The sequence below is a fragment of the Ruditapes philippinarum genome, unplaced genomic scaffold, assembly GCF_026571515.1.
Source record: "Ruditapes philippinarum isolate M1 unplaced genomic scaffold, ASM2657151v2 ctg1385_1_1_1_1, whole genome shotgun sequence".
NCBI classification, from domain to species: domain Eukaryota; kingdom Metazoa; phylum Mollusca; class Bivalvia; order Venerida; family Veneridae; genus Ruditapes; species Ruditapes philippinarum.
The window spans coordinates 125,055-140,656 of record NW_026854172.1 but is presented as its reverse complement, the minus strand read 5'-3'; the positions used below and the strand labels follow the sequence as shown (position 1 = coordinate 140,656).

At 31.7% G+C, this 15,602-nt stretch overlaps 1 protein-coding gene across 1 annotated transcript in view; it reads left to right on the top strand.

Annotated features, from left to right (window-relative positions):
- LOC132739248 (mitogen-activated protein kinase-binding protein 1-like) overlaps positions 1-12,228 on the top strand; it is a 76,815-nt gene extending 64,587 nt beyond the window's left edge. The window contains exons 28-35 of the mRNA XM_060726912.1: positions 2,160-2,225; positions 2,752-2,859; positions 4,214-4,298; positions 5,639-5,755; positions 8,775-10,632; positions 11,059-11,093; positions 11,383-11,462; positions 12,010-12,228. Of these exons, the coding sequence (XP_060582895.1) occupies positions 2,160-2,225; positions 2,752-2,859; positions 4,214-4,298; positions 5,639-5,755; positions 8,775-10,632; positions 11,059-11,093; positions 11,383-11,462; positions 12,010-12,219 (2,559 nt within the window). The 3' untranslated portion in view covers positions 12,220-12,228. The remainder of the gene's footprint in view (positions 1-2,159; positions 2,226-2,751; positions 2,860-4,213; positions 4,299-5,638; positions 5,756-8,774; positions 10,633-11,058; positions 11,094-11,382; positions 11,463-12,009) is intronic.
- The last annotated feature ends 3,374 nt before the right edge of the window (positions 12,229-15,602 follow it).

Sequence of the window (15,602 nt, the reverse complement as noted above, 5' to 3'; positions counted from 1 at the left end):
TTCAAAAACCATTGGAGGTATTGCTTTGAAACTGACCATACTTGTTTACCATCACGACCTTCATCAACAGACAAGAGGACATAACTCTGTCAAGGTTTTTGACAGAATTATGCCCTTTTTGACTTAGAAAATACATTGAATATGGGTAAAATCCACTTATTGCCTTAACCCTTTGAGATATTGCTTTGAAACTTTTAATGCTATTTCACATCATTACCCCCATCTGTACGCAAGAGAAGGTAACTCTGTCAAGGATTTGTTTTAAAAATTAAGGCCTTTTATCGACTTAGAATCTTGGTTAAGTTTTTAGTACCAGTCCACTTTTTGACTGAACTGTTTGAGATATTAATTTGAAAGTTGGAATACTTGTTTACAATCATGATTCCCAAACATGTCCAGGAGAAGGTAATTCTGTCAAAGATTTTATTTGAATTATGGCCCTTAACTGTCAATGTTTTGTATTATAGGCAAGCACTAAAAAACTTAAAAAATCTAAAAAAATTCATTCCTATCCACTTGTTCACTTTACCATAAATTATGTCATATAAACATTGCTGTAATATTCAAGGGTATCAAACAACTAGTTCACTTTAAAAATACAGAGATTCTTGTATTGCCTTTTACTGCAAAAACTTTTTTTATTGGCAAGCAATAAAAAAGTCGAGCGCGCTGTCTTACGGACAGCTCTTGTTGCTTCTGTTTTGGTCATTTTTTAAATTTACTCATTTTTTACATATATGCACATTCCTATCCTCAAACCCATTTTAACATAGTGTATTGCATCATATGAAATAGTTTTTGTGATTATCTTTCGTTTTAGACAAGTTATATATGATGGTTTTCCCAATCTTAATGTCATGTTGATTTTTCTTTTATCCTTATTTATCCATCAGTTATTTGATTTTATTGATTAGGGAAAAGATCAGAATGTATGTACATTTAATGAGTTATCCCCCTTGTTACAATATCTTCACTAGCACATTGTTCAGCTTTTTGTTTCTGTTTACACTTTTACACATTTTTCTTCAGGCATTGTTACTACATTTTCCATGTTATATATAATGTCTTTGAGTATGTTACTACTAAAAGTTTGAGTTATTTTGTGTGTTTTTACTAACTGTTTAACTAGTTTATGTACATATGTTACATTATATAGTTTTGGTCTCTTGTTTTAAAATAACCATTGATACATTGATATCAGTTAAGATTTGTGTGTTGTAACAAAACTAATTTGCAATGTTTTTCTCAACCCATTGTATCAAGTTAATTAAGTGATGTATTCAACCATTGATCAATATCAAGTTAATGTAAAGCTGTAGTGCATAAGTGATATCAAGCGGCATGGACGAGTGGTTAACGCGTCGGACTAGTAATCTAAGGATTTCTGAGCGCGTAGGTTCAAACCCTATCAGGGGCAAGCCATTGTTTCCTTGAGCAAGAAACTATAATTCATTGCTCAGTACTGGTTGGTTCCAGGAACGGAATCGAGAGTGTTTCAATAAGTGTATAGCTTCCAACACTATCAAACTAAAAGAAATTTGTATAAACTTAACTAAGTAAACAGAGTTATGTATTCAACCATTGATTTCAAGTCAAAGTAAAGCTGTAATAGATAGTTGATATCAGTTTAATAGTGTTGTCATCAACCATTGATATCAAGTTAAAGAATTGTTACAATTAACAGCAAAGTAATGAACAGTTGATATAAAGTTAAAGAATTGTTGTTATATCAATACTGATAACAAGTTAAGTCATTCTTATACTCAATTTTAAATGTCTTGTTGAAGCATTGCTGTCAACCATTGATATCAAGTAAATAAATTGATATCAAGTTAACGAATTGTTACAATCAATTATTGATGTCAAGTTAATATAGTACTGACTTGACCATTGAATGAAATATATTTCAATAATTTGGCATAGTGCAACAAAGATTTATAATTGATGATTAAATTGTTTGAAATTAGAGTTAGTTACTAGTTAATCAATAACTGGTTAATTAATAAGTCATTGATTCTGAAATGAAATAGTTCTGGGGCCTGTTTCACAAAGCTCTGTAAATTTAAACATTTGATAAATCCACTTATGCACTGTTAAATTTAACAGAGCCCCGGATGTTGTGGGGGCATTGATTTATATGTTATATGTTATATCTACAGTCAGTACAGAGAAGAAAAGATGACATGGCCAGAAATCTGGATGAAAGTAGGAAAATGTTGATGGCTGTAAGTATAGTAGTTATCATAGTTTGTTTTTTTACATCATTTATTTATTGAGATAACATATCAAAGGATGTAGCAGTGTTTACATGTTTGTAATATTCTTTTATTAATCATAAAAAAAATTTGTTTAACAATTTCATAGGGTAGCAATAATTAAGGTTTCTGTGTTAATGTAGATTATAATTTATTTTGCATATACATTTTCTCTGGTTATATTCATTTCATAAAACTTGAAAATAACAAATTATAATGTGTAGGTGAGTATTAATAGTAGGTATTTGCAACATAAGATTGGTCATTAGGGGCAGCCCTTTGACCATTTAATTTTGAAAATGCTTAATAAAAGCAAGTGAACATAAACCAATTCGGTGGTTGAAACTGTAGAAGATTAATAAAAGCCAATTTATCAAGGTAAATAAATGTGTAACAATTCATTTGCAATCTTATTGGATAAAAAATAATTTCAGACACAAAATATAACTTTGTATCCATGCAGCACATTATCCCAATTATCTCCGTTTTTTTACAGATGGGTTGGAAGCAGGAGAGCCCAGAAGCAGACGGTGATGACCCGTTCACTGAACCCCGTACCTCCCCCACTTCCCCCAAGCTTGATAGCACCCCAACATTACAACAGGTGATTATATACATGTGCTTGTATAAGATAATGTATTCTCACTAACCAGATAGAAAAATCCTTAAATGTTACTAAAAATAGCGGTGTTGGAAAATCTTATCTCACATGGGCTTATCTCACACTCAACGTGCAGCAGTTCTAAATAATAGGCGATTCACTCCTATTTTAACAAAAATTAAACGTCAAAAGGTCAAAATGTATTAAAAATTTGTAAGCTAATCTATTAAATTGTCTACGGAATCAAAATAGATTGATATTAACTTTCACACTGCAATGAGTCCTACTCTACCTAGATCCGCCCTTTCCAATAACGATCTGTTACTAAAAACAGCACACTTTAAAATATCGAAACGTTCTTCGTAAAATCGGATATTATGACACTTTGCCTGAAAAACATTCATGTTTTTTGTTATGATAACGATGCTTTTTGATGACGAATCTCATTTTGATATATTTTAATTGAATATTTGGCCAAAATAACCGAAAAAGTAGAAAAATCTTTGCAAACGGTAAACGCTTTTTGTCAACCATTGAAGTATGGATTGAATTCCTTATAAACACTTATATTATGGCACTTTCCGTTTTTAATATCGATGTGTTTCATCATGATAACCTTGCTTTTTCATGAGGGGTCTCATATGAATTTATTTTCATTAAATTTTTCACACACAAACTTGTCAGAAGAATTTTTTGCGGACGTACATAATGCTTTTTAATCATAGAAAGTCAGGCGCCTAAGCCCCGCCCCCTTTTCAAAACTAGGTACGTTGTAATGGGCGTAGCAAGTAGATTCACTGATATTTGTGTGTTCAGGTGAGTGAGAAAAATAATCAACCATTGGGTTAGATAGAGGATAGGGAAATCCCAACCCTCGGGCAATCGGTTCCATCGGGAACTCGCCAAGGCTCGTTCCCGATGGAACCGATCACCCTCGGGTTGGGATTTCCCTATCCTCTATCTAACCCAATGATAGATTCTATTAATACATCAAGAGGGCAGAATACTAGAATGAATCTTATAATTGCAGTTTAGATTTTAGACTCTAGTGACAAAAATCCAGTGGCTGCGGCTATCGTTTCATAAATGTTCTTGAGAAATTATTTTTTAAACTTATTTGCTACTATATTATTAGACATGAAACAAGAAGTGAAAAATTCAAGAGTGTAAAATGGTACATAATTGGAAAAAAAAGAAAAATATAAACACAAGAAAACACTTAAATTTTGCTGAAAGACATCATTTGTTTTTATAATGAATGAAAATAAAAGATGGCAACATACTGTCTAACTGCAATCAGCAGAGATATAGCTGTTTACACTTCAAACCTCTATGTTATACACATGTATATTTATAGGTTGGTCAGTCAGATGCGGGTAGTGATGATAATATACCGGACGACCTTATATCACGATTGAGAGAGCAACCTGACCCACCGCCCAGTAAGTAATACATTATATCTACCTTATAACTCTGATCATTTACAGTCAGTATCACTGAGCCGCTTGTTTTCTACAGTCTACAGTCCATATCACTAAGTGCTTGTTTTCTATAGTCAGTATCACTGAGAGCTTGTTTTCTACTGTACCAGTCAATATCACTAAGTGCTTGTTTTCTAGTCAGTATCCAAATTCAGTGCTTTGTTCTTTAAGTCAGTGCCACAAATTGCTTGTGTTCAACAATATCATTTAAAGGTGCATACTATCCATAATCATTGTCAGAAAGTGCTTGTTATCTTAATTCAGTATCATAAAGATGCTTGTTTTCTTCAGTTTTTACCACTTAGTGCTTTAGAGAACATTCGGTTCGCCTGCATAAAGGTCTTGTGCTTAATTATAGATGATAAGTCATTCAAAGCTTCTCATTTCAAGTAAATTTGTTGTGTCAGATTTCCATTGAAAAATATTACAGAAAACAAAACTTCAAGCTTAAGTTTTCTTCTTTTAAAAAAACCAAAACATTACCTTACGCATTTTCATGCAATTGTTTATTGTCACAATAAATTATTTTCCCTAATGTAAACTCTCAAGTACGGTAATTGTTATTCATTCTTATTGTCATACAATATAGCTTTATTTTGACGAACAGTAAAGTGTCATACAATTTAAGATATTTTTTTCACAAAGCATGATGTTTATTGGCATGGGGTGTGGCCAGATAGAGTTAAAATGAATATACATACACATGTATATATATTATTTTTATTTGTAGATAATAAATTTATATTCCTGCATTAGATTTTATTTCTAATTTATAAATATATGTAGTATAATAGATGATAGGGGTAAAGGAAGCATGGAAATTATTTTAATTTACTCAATTACCTTCATCATTTACCTAGTTATAGACTTTTAAATCACAGTATTTTATCTTTTTCAATATGTATCAATCTACTTTGGGGGGGGGGGGGGGGGATAGTGTGGATTTATGCAGATTTACTTTCATTTGACATTTGTTTGATAGACATTAGGGTAATACACGCATTTTTGTGTGTGTGAAAATGTGGTATTAAAAGACTTATTTCAATGAATATAATAGATAGGAACTGCTGTTTGTCAAGTTTATACATGTTACAGAGGAGTTTTATTCCTTACATTCATACCTTCTGCAGTTTACTTGAGGTCACTGTTGAAATAGTATATATATATATAACAAATACATTGACATAAAAGTCTATAACTTGTCATTTTATACAAAATTAGAGTCTGTTTATTTTGTTTCTATTTGAGGGTTTAATTTATATTATATAGTTGCTTTAAATTGAACATATTGCTAACTGTAGGCCCTAGAACGCCTAAAACTCTCCGTCGCTGCTGGTCAAACTTTGACCTACCAAAGAGCCCTATACCTGAAGGGAAGCCAATCAAATTACCAACTCGGAAACGATTGGAACGATCTGGTAAACAGACAACTGTGATTATAGTAGAGAGTATAACCAATAACAAGATATGTACAAGGAGTAAAATACCTGCTCCTATATCATATACGCCTAAATATAATCAGCGGAGAGTAACAATCAGGGGTAAAGTTACAACAGGGCTTGCTGTTTTTATGCCCGACAGCATGATTGTTTCACTGTCGACAGCATGTTGTTTAGAGACCAACAGCATTATGGAAAATTGTTCAGCATGTAGTGTTTCCCCTATATAACATGATTTGAACATTTTTGGCAGATATACAAAAAAAAATAATCACAAATTAAGACTTTCTATTACTGTATAATGTTAATATGTTTTTTTCCTCCTTACATTTTTTTTGTAATTTTGTTAAAATAAGTTATATGTACCAACAAATGAAAGTAAATAAAGATATAGTCAAGTCAGGCAGTATTTAGTGACTCTACCCCACCATTGTGTAATTTTGATCTATAGGTGCAGAAGTCTATAATGCTTTATAACTATAGGAACTATATTCTATATTTGTGGAAATTGGTGGCACTTGATGTTATATTAGATTCTTCTTTAAAATAGAAAATCACAATTGTTTGTTTTCCATCTTGCATTAACATTTTCTAATTATCAGCTGATACTTTTTAAGAGCTTTCATATATCTAATGATTAAAAGTTAATTATTTATTTTGAGGTTAACTGTAATTGTTAATAAGTTAACTATTTATTCCGAGGTTAACTGTAATTGTTAATAAATTAACTATGTTAATAAGTTAACTATCTATTCCGAGGTAAACTGTAATTGTAAATAAGTTAACTATCTATTCCGAGGTTAACTGTAATTGTAAATAAGTTAACTATCTATTCCGAGGTTAACTGTAATTGTAAATAAGTTAACTATCTATTCCGAGGTAAACTGTAATTGTAAATAAGTTAACTATCTATTCCGAGGTTAACTGTAATTGTAAATAAGTTAACTATTTATTCCGAGGTTAACTGTAATTGTTAATAAGTTAACTATTTATTCCGAGGTTAACTGTAATTGTTAATAAGTTAACTATTTATTCCTAGGTTAACTGTAATTGTTAATAAGTTATCTTTTTATTCCGAGGTTAACTGTAATTGTAAATAAGTTAACTATCTACTCCGATGTTAACTGTAATTGTAAATAAGTTAACTATCTATTCCGAGGTTAACTGTAATTGTAAATAAGTTAACTATCTATTCCGAGGTTAACTGTAATTGTAAATAAGTTAACTATCTATTCCGAGGTTAACTGTAATTGTAAATAAGTTAACTATCTATTCCGAGGTTTAACTGTATTTGTAAATAAGTTAACTATCTATTCCGAGGTTGTTAATAAGTTAACTATCTTTTCCGAGGTTAACTGTAATTGTTAATAAGTTAACTATTTATTCCGAGGTTAACTGTAATTGTTAATAAGTTAACTATTTATTCCGAGGTTAACTGTAATTGTAAATAAGTTATCTATTTATTCCGAGGTTAACTGTAATTGTAAATAAGTTAACTATTTATTCCAAGGTTAACTGTAATTGTTAATAAGTTATCTATTTATTCCAAGGTTAACTGTAATTGTTAATAAGTTATCTATTTATTCCAAGGTTAACTGTAATTGTTAATGTAATTTTGAACTTTCCCACTGCATACATGCTAAATATTTAAACGGTAACAAAGAATCACTTTTGCTGTTCCAATAATGTAAAGCAATTAACTCTTACCACACTAAAGGTCTTGATTGGACATGAACATCTTTCAATTTAGACAAAACCATTCATCATATCTCAAGGAAAGTCCCAAACTGTTCTGACTAAATAGGAATGGACTAATATATAGTAGATATTCATCAGAAACTGCTTACAGTGTAACTTAACATTTGAAATAAAATTTTTATCATAATGGGTTAAGCTTTAAATGTTAATGACTATAGGGCGAGGATCATATATTATTTATGCTTTATTGACAATTATATCTATGTTTGTGATGTAATGTTGGGTATTGGTAATAATTATAATAATGTGTGAACAGAATTCTTGTATTGACACTAACATTATGTGTGCCTCTTACTTGTATATATGAATATAGGGAATGCTTGAGATTTTATTGGACCTTCATTGTCTGTGTCAGCATTGACTGTGTGATATATCAATATATATATCAGTTATATATCAGTACATGTATATAATAATTGGGGTTTCATAATCATCATTATTATTGTAATAACTGGCTTCAAGGTTTAATACAGATTCTTCATCATTTTCAGGAGTTATATTTGGATTTATAAATTGTTAACTTTCATTTTAGTTTATGTAGCAAGTTCAGGTCTACAAAGTGATGTTTTTGGTTAACTTCTCATTAAGTTTTGATCATTATGTTATGGAATAGAAAAGTTAGCTTGTAAGAAGGTTTTAGTTGGTAACCGAGGTATGGTTAAATAGAATTTTGAGAAACTTTCTGAATACATTTGACAGAGTTCCACTCTACTTGTGTGTGTGTTTTTTTTTGTTTTTTTTTGTGTGTGTTTTTTATTTTTTTAAACTATTCTGCAATTGTTCTGATATATTTTTTTGATGTATTAGCTAATACTAGAGTGTAAATTTTGACATGTACTTACAACAGATGTTGTTTTCTATAAATTATTGCAGTCATTATTTAACTGGTCATATGTTTTAAAACATAACTAAAATACTCTTTGTGTTCTGTAAAAATTTGTCCAAGCTTGGTGAATTCCTTACTTTTTTGTACTAACTTATCTCAATTAAGATTATTTTACATCATCAGGTACATCATTCCATATACATTTGTATTTTTAAACATGGTTTTCCTATTTCTACAAATATATTATACATGTATATTTAAATTTTTTCATACAAATACACAACGTTTTATTTAAACAGCTTGGATTAAGTCATGTTATTGAAATAAAGTTTACCCTTTTCATCACAGGCTATATAAGTTTGTAGCAAAAAGAATAATTTTGCATATTTTGTCACTACTTGATTTATGTTTCAGTGAGTTCCTCTAACTTCTCCAAGTCTCGGGAACATCAGCAGACGCCAACTTCCAGGACAACACTTTCCTCTACAGCACGCCCTAGAACATTACCATTGGACAGATCAGGTGGTAGGGTAACCCCTACTGATAAATCAACCAATAAATCACAAGGTAGAATAAGAAAAGACACACCCACTGGACCACAACCTTCTTCTAGTAAAATGTCTGAATATAAAAAGAACTCCAGACTGTCTACACCAAACCTCAGTAAGGTCACGGTTATCTCACCTGAACCTAGAAGAAAATCTGCGGGCAGTAATCTGTCAAAATCAAAATCAAACTCGATGACTAATTTATTATCTGATGATGATGAGCAGGAGTTGACCCCTCGAGGCACAAATCGTAGACCTCGATCAAAATGGTCTACATCAAAGATGACCTCTTTTGCTTCAGTGCCAAATTTATTAAATCCAGATGATGATGGTAAGTTATCATTGAGTAGTTCCCGGGAGTCTGATCTCTCTGATAGAAGTAAACAAGATATAAATGATAATGTTATCAGTGATAGAAAAAGTGACAAACAAACTCGAACAACAAAAAGCCCGGCACAAGTGGGCAACTCGGCATTAAAAAGCTCTAAAAGAGCTGCTTCCACTAGTAGATTGTCAGGAGAAAATAAAAGTAGTACAGATGATAAGAAAGGGTTTAGCAAGCGAGTCACATCTAGTGTAACAAATTCAAAAACTGTTGTTAAAGGTAAAGATCGCGATTTGATGCCTCCGCCTGCTGTAACTAATGTAGCAAAAACCAAACAGGAAACAAGATTTATGAAACGTGCTCAGCAACCTAGACGAAAAACCACCGGAACTTCAGAGCTCACATTTGAAGAGGCAAAAAATATTCTCAAGGGTAATTCTGGAATTTTAGATGGGAAGAAAGAGAAGAGATCCTCATCAACATCCCCTTCTAGAAACAGATCAAGTCTTTCTTCTGTTGAATCAGGTTTAACTGGTAGTGATATAGGAGAAATAACTGATCCCGCAATACTAAGCACTGCATCAGAGATTGAAATGACAGCGGCAGAATTACGTAGAAAATCTGCTCCATCTTCTAACGTGAATTCTGGGTTTGAACTTGAGGCAAGTCCTCAAGATTTACCTGAACGTGACATTCCACGCGAACGTGATACATCTAGAACTCATGCTAAAACATCAAATAGTGATAAACTAATTGGTGTGAAACCTCACCCACTTAAAGGGTTGAACACTGATATTTGTGCTGAAAGTAAAAACTCTCTCAGAGATTCTGGTGTTTTAGCACAAGAAGATGACGAATGTCCTTCTCCTAGTGTGAAAGAAAGAATAGCAAGATTGAATAATAAGGTAAAAGATCCAGATAGACAGCAAACACCAAGCCCCTTTAGAGGCAGGCAACGCTCTGTTAGTCCAGAGTGGGAAAACTCTAGACAAACTTCTTCAATTCAAATAAATTTTTCAAGTCCATCATCAACGTCATCTAGTTCTTCCCATTCTATTCCTCCCAAAGATAAAACAGATACAGCTGGTACTGTTACCATGACAACAAAAAGTGCATCTCCTAAAAGGGTACCAGTCACTGATCCTGTAGAATCATTCCAGTCTGGTTCCCAATATCTCAGGGATCACATACATCAACAAACTGAAGGGACCAGTCATTTAATATCAGGAGGGTCAGAAATGTCAACATCAGCTCAAAGTCTCAGCCCACCAGCTGGGTTAACGTCTAGCCTCGACTCGGAGGGACTGTCTCATCATCTGTCTCCTGGTAACCATAGCAACACAAGTCCTCGTAGTGTAGCAGATACAGGGCTTGGATCAGACACAGACCTAGAAAATAGGTATGCTATCTTTCTATTTATATCAGTTAATTAGTAAATTATTGACTTTGTAAGACAGGTTTCTATTTTGGACCTTCCTGAATACTGTGAAATGTCAGGTTATTAATTAATTCTTTAATGTACAGATAATGTACAGAGGGCAGCTGTGGCCTAGTGGTTAAGGTGTCTGTCTCTCAACTGAAGGATCATGTGTTCGAGCCCTAATCGGGTCACGACTATGTTTCTTCATATGACACCAATACTGGTTGGTTCCAGGAAGAGGCCTCGAAAGTGAAATAAGATATAAGTTGAAAGAACTTGTTTCGCAATGGAGCTTAATTAAATAAATATGTTTCAACCAATGTACAGATATTACTGTTTTGTTCGATAGTATAGAATGATAAAGTTAACAAGGGTTAATAGTTGTTTGTTTTTCATGTTTTTCAGTCAAACATTTAGGAGGGATCAACTTCTGACCAGAGGTATGTGTATACCTTTATTTCATATTGAAAGCTTTTATTGTAGAGGAATTTATTTCTCATATTGTATATTAAACTTTTCAGTATCCAGTCACAGTTACTTTGTGTCTAGGGTATTCTTTTTAAATTAAAACAAAATACACATATAGTTTTATTTTAAGTAAATGATAATGAAGTAAGTCTAGAAAGAAAAAACAAGTTTTTTTTCCCCAGATTTGTATATATATTACCATTGACCATAAAATTGTAATTAAAATGTGTTGTTTATGTATGTGATAATTTATAATTTCAGCTGATCCACATTCCATATTATTAGAGTCATTGGACCAAATACAGACTGCTGTTTACAGAGTGACACAGGCCTTCCCACAGGTATTTTGTATTCTAGTACTAGTACTGACTCTAATAACCAGGTACTTAAAGATACTCATGCAGTTTTTCCAGACCCATATAACCCATGTTCTGACATGATCCAATATAGGTAACCAATTTTGGATCATGTATTGTAAGAATGGTAAATACACATGCAGTTTTTTTCAAACCAACATAACAAAATTAATACTGGATCATGACAGAATTGAAAAATAGTATCTCCTTACAAAATTCTCAGTGCAAATAATTTTAGATGATTTGATTCACAAGTATCAGGCAATGTTTTCATACTTTAATGAAACTTACCCATATGACCACATTTAAGTTATATTCCACATTTTGTGCAAATTACTGGGGAAAAAACTTTAAATTTAATAAGCTATGCTCTGTAGTTTACTTACATTCAAAAAAGTGAAGTTCATATCACTCTGATTATATAGTGTTGTACTGTCACTGGAGAGGCACCAGTAGATATTCCATGTTCTATATTTATTTATATTTATTATATAATTTCTACATTTACATGTTGTTTGTTATATAATTACAGCTGGAGGACAGTGAGGATGTTAGAGCTGTTGAGGTGAGAAGACAATGTAGAGAGAGACTGCCAGCCTTGATTAACTCTCTATATAACACCATCGGTCTTACACCACCTAGTAACCACGGCAACAACAACATGACACTTGTCTCCAGGGAAACCATAGATAATCTGTACCAACAAATTACAGAAATACACAAACAGGCTAACCAGTCATGAGTTAATATATAAACAACAAATCTATCAGTTGTGACTATGTATATGAAGAAATTAATTCCAAGACACTGACATCTACAGATCAGGAAATTATTCATTGTTTAGATATGTTGCTCAACACCTCCGTATAATGATATCTTCGATATTGTTACGTAATCATTGAATATTACCTCTATTATACATGACATTATTTATAGAACAGACAGTTCACAGTTTAAACAAAGAAATCAATTTAAGATTGATTAAATTGTGACCTTTTTCCATTGTTAACAATATTAACTAGAACATGTTCTGGGTATGAGTAACAATTATATAGAAAAAATAATAAAGAGGTTTACATGTAGGAATGCAATTCTTTAATATTATTGCATAACTTGACACGAAACTATCAGATCTAGATAAGCTATGAGTTAAAAAAAGAATTACAACAATATAAACATTTTATGATGATATGTTAATCATTGTACAACATGGAAGTCTTATATATTCTTGCCTGGTATTTTTTTTGTCTCGCAGTTATATTATAAGCTAGCATATCAAGGTATAACACATATCAATTATATATACAATGTATATATATCATAATATAACATCCTCTATGACTGTTGTCTCATACACTGCTTGCAAATTTTATCCTGTATGAGTGTAGGACAAAAGCCCTCCTGGACAAAAGCCACCCCATCCAAAATAACAAGGTGGACAAATGCCCTCCTGCAAAAAATGTGAGGGTGGACCTCATTTTCACGGGATGGGTTTTGTCTGCTTGAGAGGACTTTTTGTCTGGGAGGGCTGTTGTCCATTTCCCATCCTGTATGTTTATGATAACATAGCTTTACCTTACTCTATACTTACTGTTGAGAAGTTGACAGTAGTTTGTGGAGGATAAATAAATAGGACAGATGCAGAGAACTTTGGTCAAGTCAGTTGATTATTGAAATAAAAATAAAGTCAAATTTTAGTTAGCGGTCAGTCCAGGTCTGTCCATAATATTTCATTACTAATTTGTTATGTAATAATTGTTATTTTGTCAAAAGTGTTGAACTTATTACTTGTTGAAGGCCCGTTTAACATTAAGTTTGCTGCATTTATTGAATGAAAAGTGAAGGCTTATTTACGAAGAAGTATTAAACACAGTTTATGTTATGTTCAAAATCAAACAAAGCAACAATAGTCTATGAAATGTCTTCCTAATGTTTGAACAACATTCCAGTACAAGTGTGAATACAATGTATTATTTATCTATCTATAAAAGTTCATTAAGTCAAGTGTGTATTGTTTAAAAAATGCCAAAGTTAAAATCATTGTGATAATGTTAACTCTTAAATCTGCTGAAATCTCTAAAACAGACTTGTTCTGCGTCCATTTTTGTCCCAGCTAAAAACTGTAGCCGTGGCTGATGGGTTTTAATGGGCCATTATCTCATACTGGCTTGCTAATCCCCTTATTATATTTGTAATGTAAAATTTTAAAATATATATCATACAATAATAATTTATCACATACCTGTGCCGATTTGCGACTTCGTAAAAATGGTATTGCATGGCTGTGCATATAATTTTAATGTGACTTCTTTTGCATTATACGACGCTCTAAATGTTAGCTTTATACTGTAGGCGTGTCAATGAAAAATGACTCTTTTTTTTTCACTTTAAACGGTCTTTCTTTTTGGTATGTGATTAATAGAATATTAAATTAGTGTAAGTTCATTACTGAATTAATTGAACTCGTTGAATAAAATAATATTATGCTTGCCAAAAACTCAATAAATTCAGTATTGAACTTACACTCATTCAATATCCTTTATATATTGCATCAATATCCAGGTTACAGGTATATTTACCTGAGATCAATGTTAAATGATGATAATTATATTGATATTAAATCAGCAGTGTCAGACATTGATATCTAATTTGTTAAATAGTCAATTGATTAATATATTAATGTGGAATGACTGTCTAAAACATCAATATCAAAGTGCGAAATGGTAGAGTGAAACATTGATATGTAAGTGTGAAATTTGCATCATAAGACATCTATAGGTTAGTGTAACATTGACATAATCTAATGTAGATATCTATGTGTCAAAAATGGATATATACAGAATTACACTTGAATTTTTATTAAGCCTTAATTTCAGTTTTAACAGAAGTACCACATACTGAATGAGATAAAACTGTTTTTGTTTTATGTTTGTTATTGTCACTTACCATATTCTGATTACAGTATTTGTAAGAGATGTTACCGGTAATGATTATACTTTCATGTAAGTGATTGTGTATATACATGTATTAATGTGCCATACAGTACCTGTATGTTAATATTGTACATTATAACAATGCTCTATAACATATGTTGTGAGATAAACATTACTTATACTTTAAGTGTTCCACTCACTTAAGAGCTTGTGTATAAATTCAGCCAAATTTGTTTCTCACCTTTTGTATAAAATGTTGAAAAACACTGAGTTGATAAGATATATATGATTATTGCTGGTCATGTTGAAGGTAAGTCGTAATAAAGATGTACATGTAGCCTCTGAATATTTAGAAGAATATTATGGATGTATTGTTTAGAATCGGACTTCCTTACACTATCAATCAGATGATCTTGATCACCCAAAGTTTCCTCAGTTATCACAACCAACTTGTATTACCAAGCTTGTACATGACCTTTTACTATCATTTCTAGATGGTATATGATCACCATGACTCCCCTCAACCTGACAATCACAGTTATTTTCAAGTTTATACAACCATTACTTGACAAACTTCCGGACAGTTTCTTTCGAATTGTCAACTTAGTGCAATAAAAAAATAAGTCCTTAATTTGATAGCAGTTAATCTGTTATTGCACTAAGGTGAGAGTCACTCAATGTGTTTTCTTGATGGGCCATACTGGAATATTTTAACAATGTAGAAATTTTTGGGAAGGAAGCTGTTCAATGATATATAAGTGTACACAACCACTTTTGTCAGTCTCTGACTCCTTTATTATCCCACAATAAGTTGATCTGATAAGCTGTTTGTACCCTGACTTACAATAATTTATAACATTCTTTTCCATTTAAATTTAAAAATATCTGGGAACCTCATCAACATAGAAAGTTGCTGCTACTTTTTAATTGAATATTAATTGAAAAATAGTTTGTGTAGGTTTAAATTTGATAGTAATTTTGTTTATTCTCTGTTGTTCAAAAGAAAGTGCCAAAGTATTAGAAATGAACACTGAATCTCAAGTTACCTAGTATGTTAACATAGTGATTTTAGTAAACAATTGATGTGTTTATATGCTCAACATGATCATTAATTTGTAGTAATGTTATACAAAATGTAGTTTGTTCTATGTTGTGAACATTTGTCATGTGTTTTTTTTCCAGTTAAAAATGT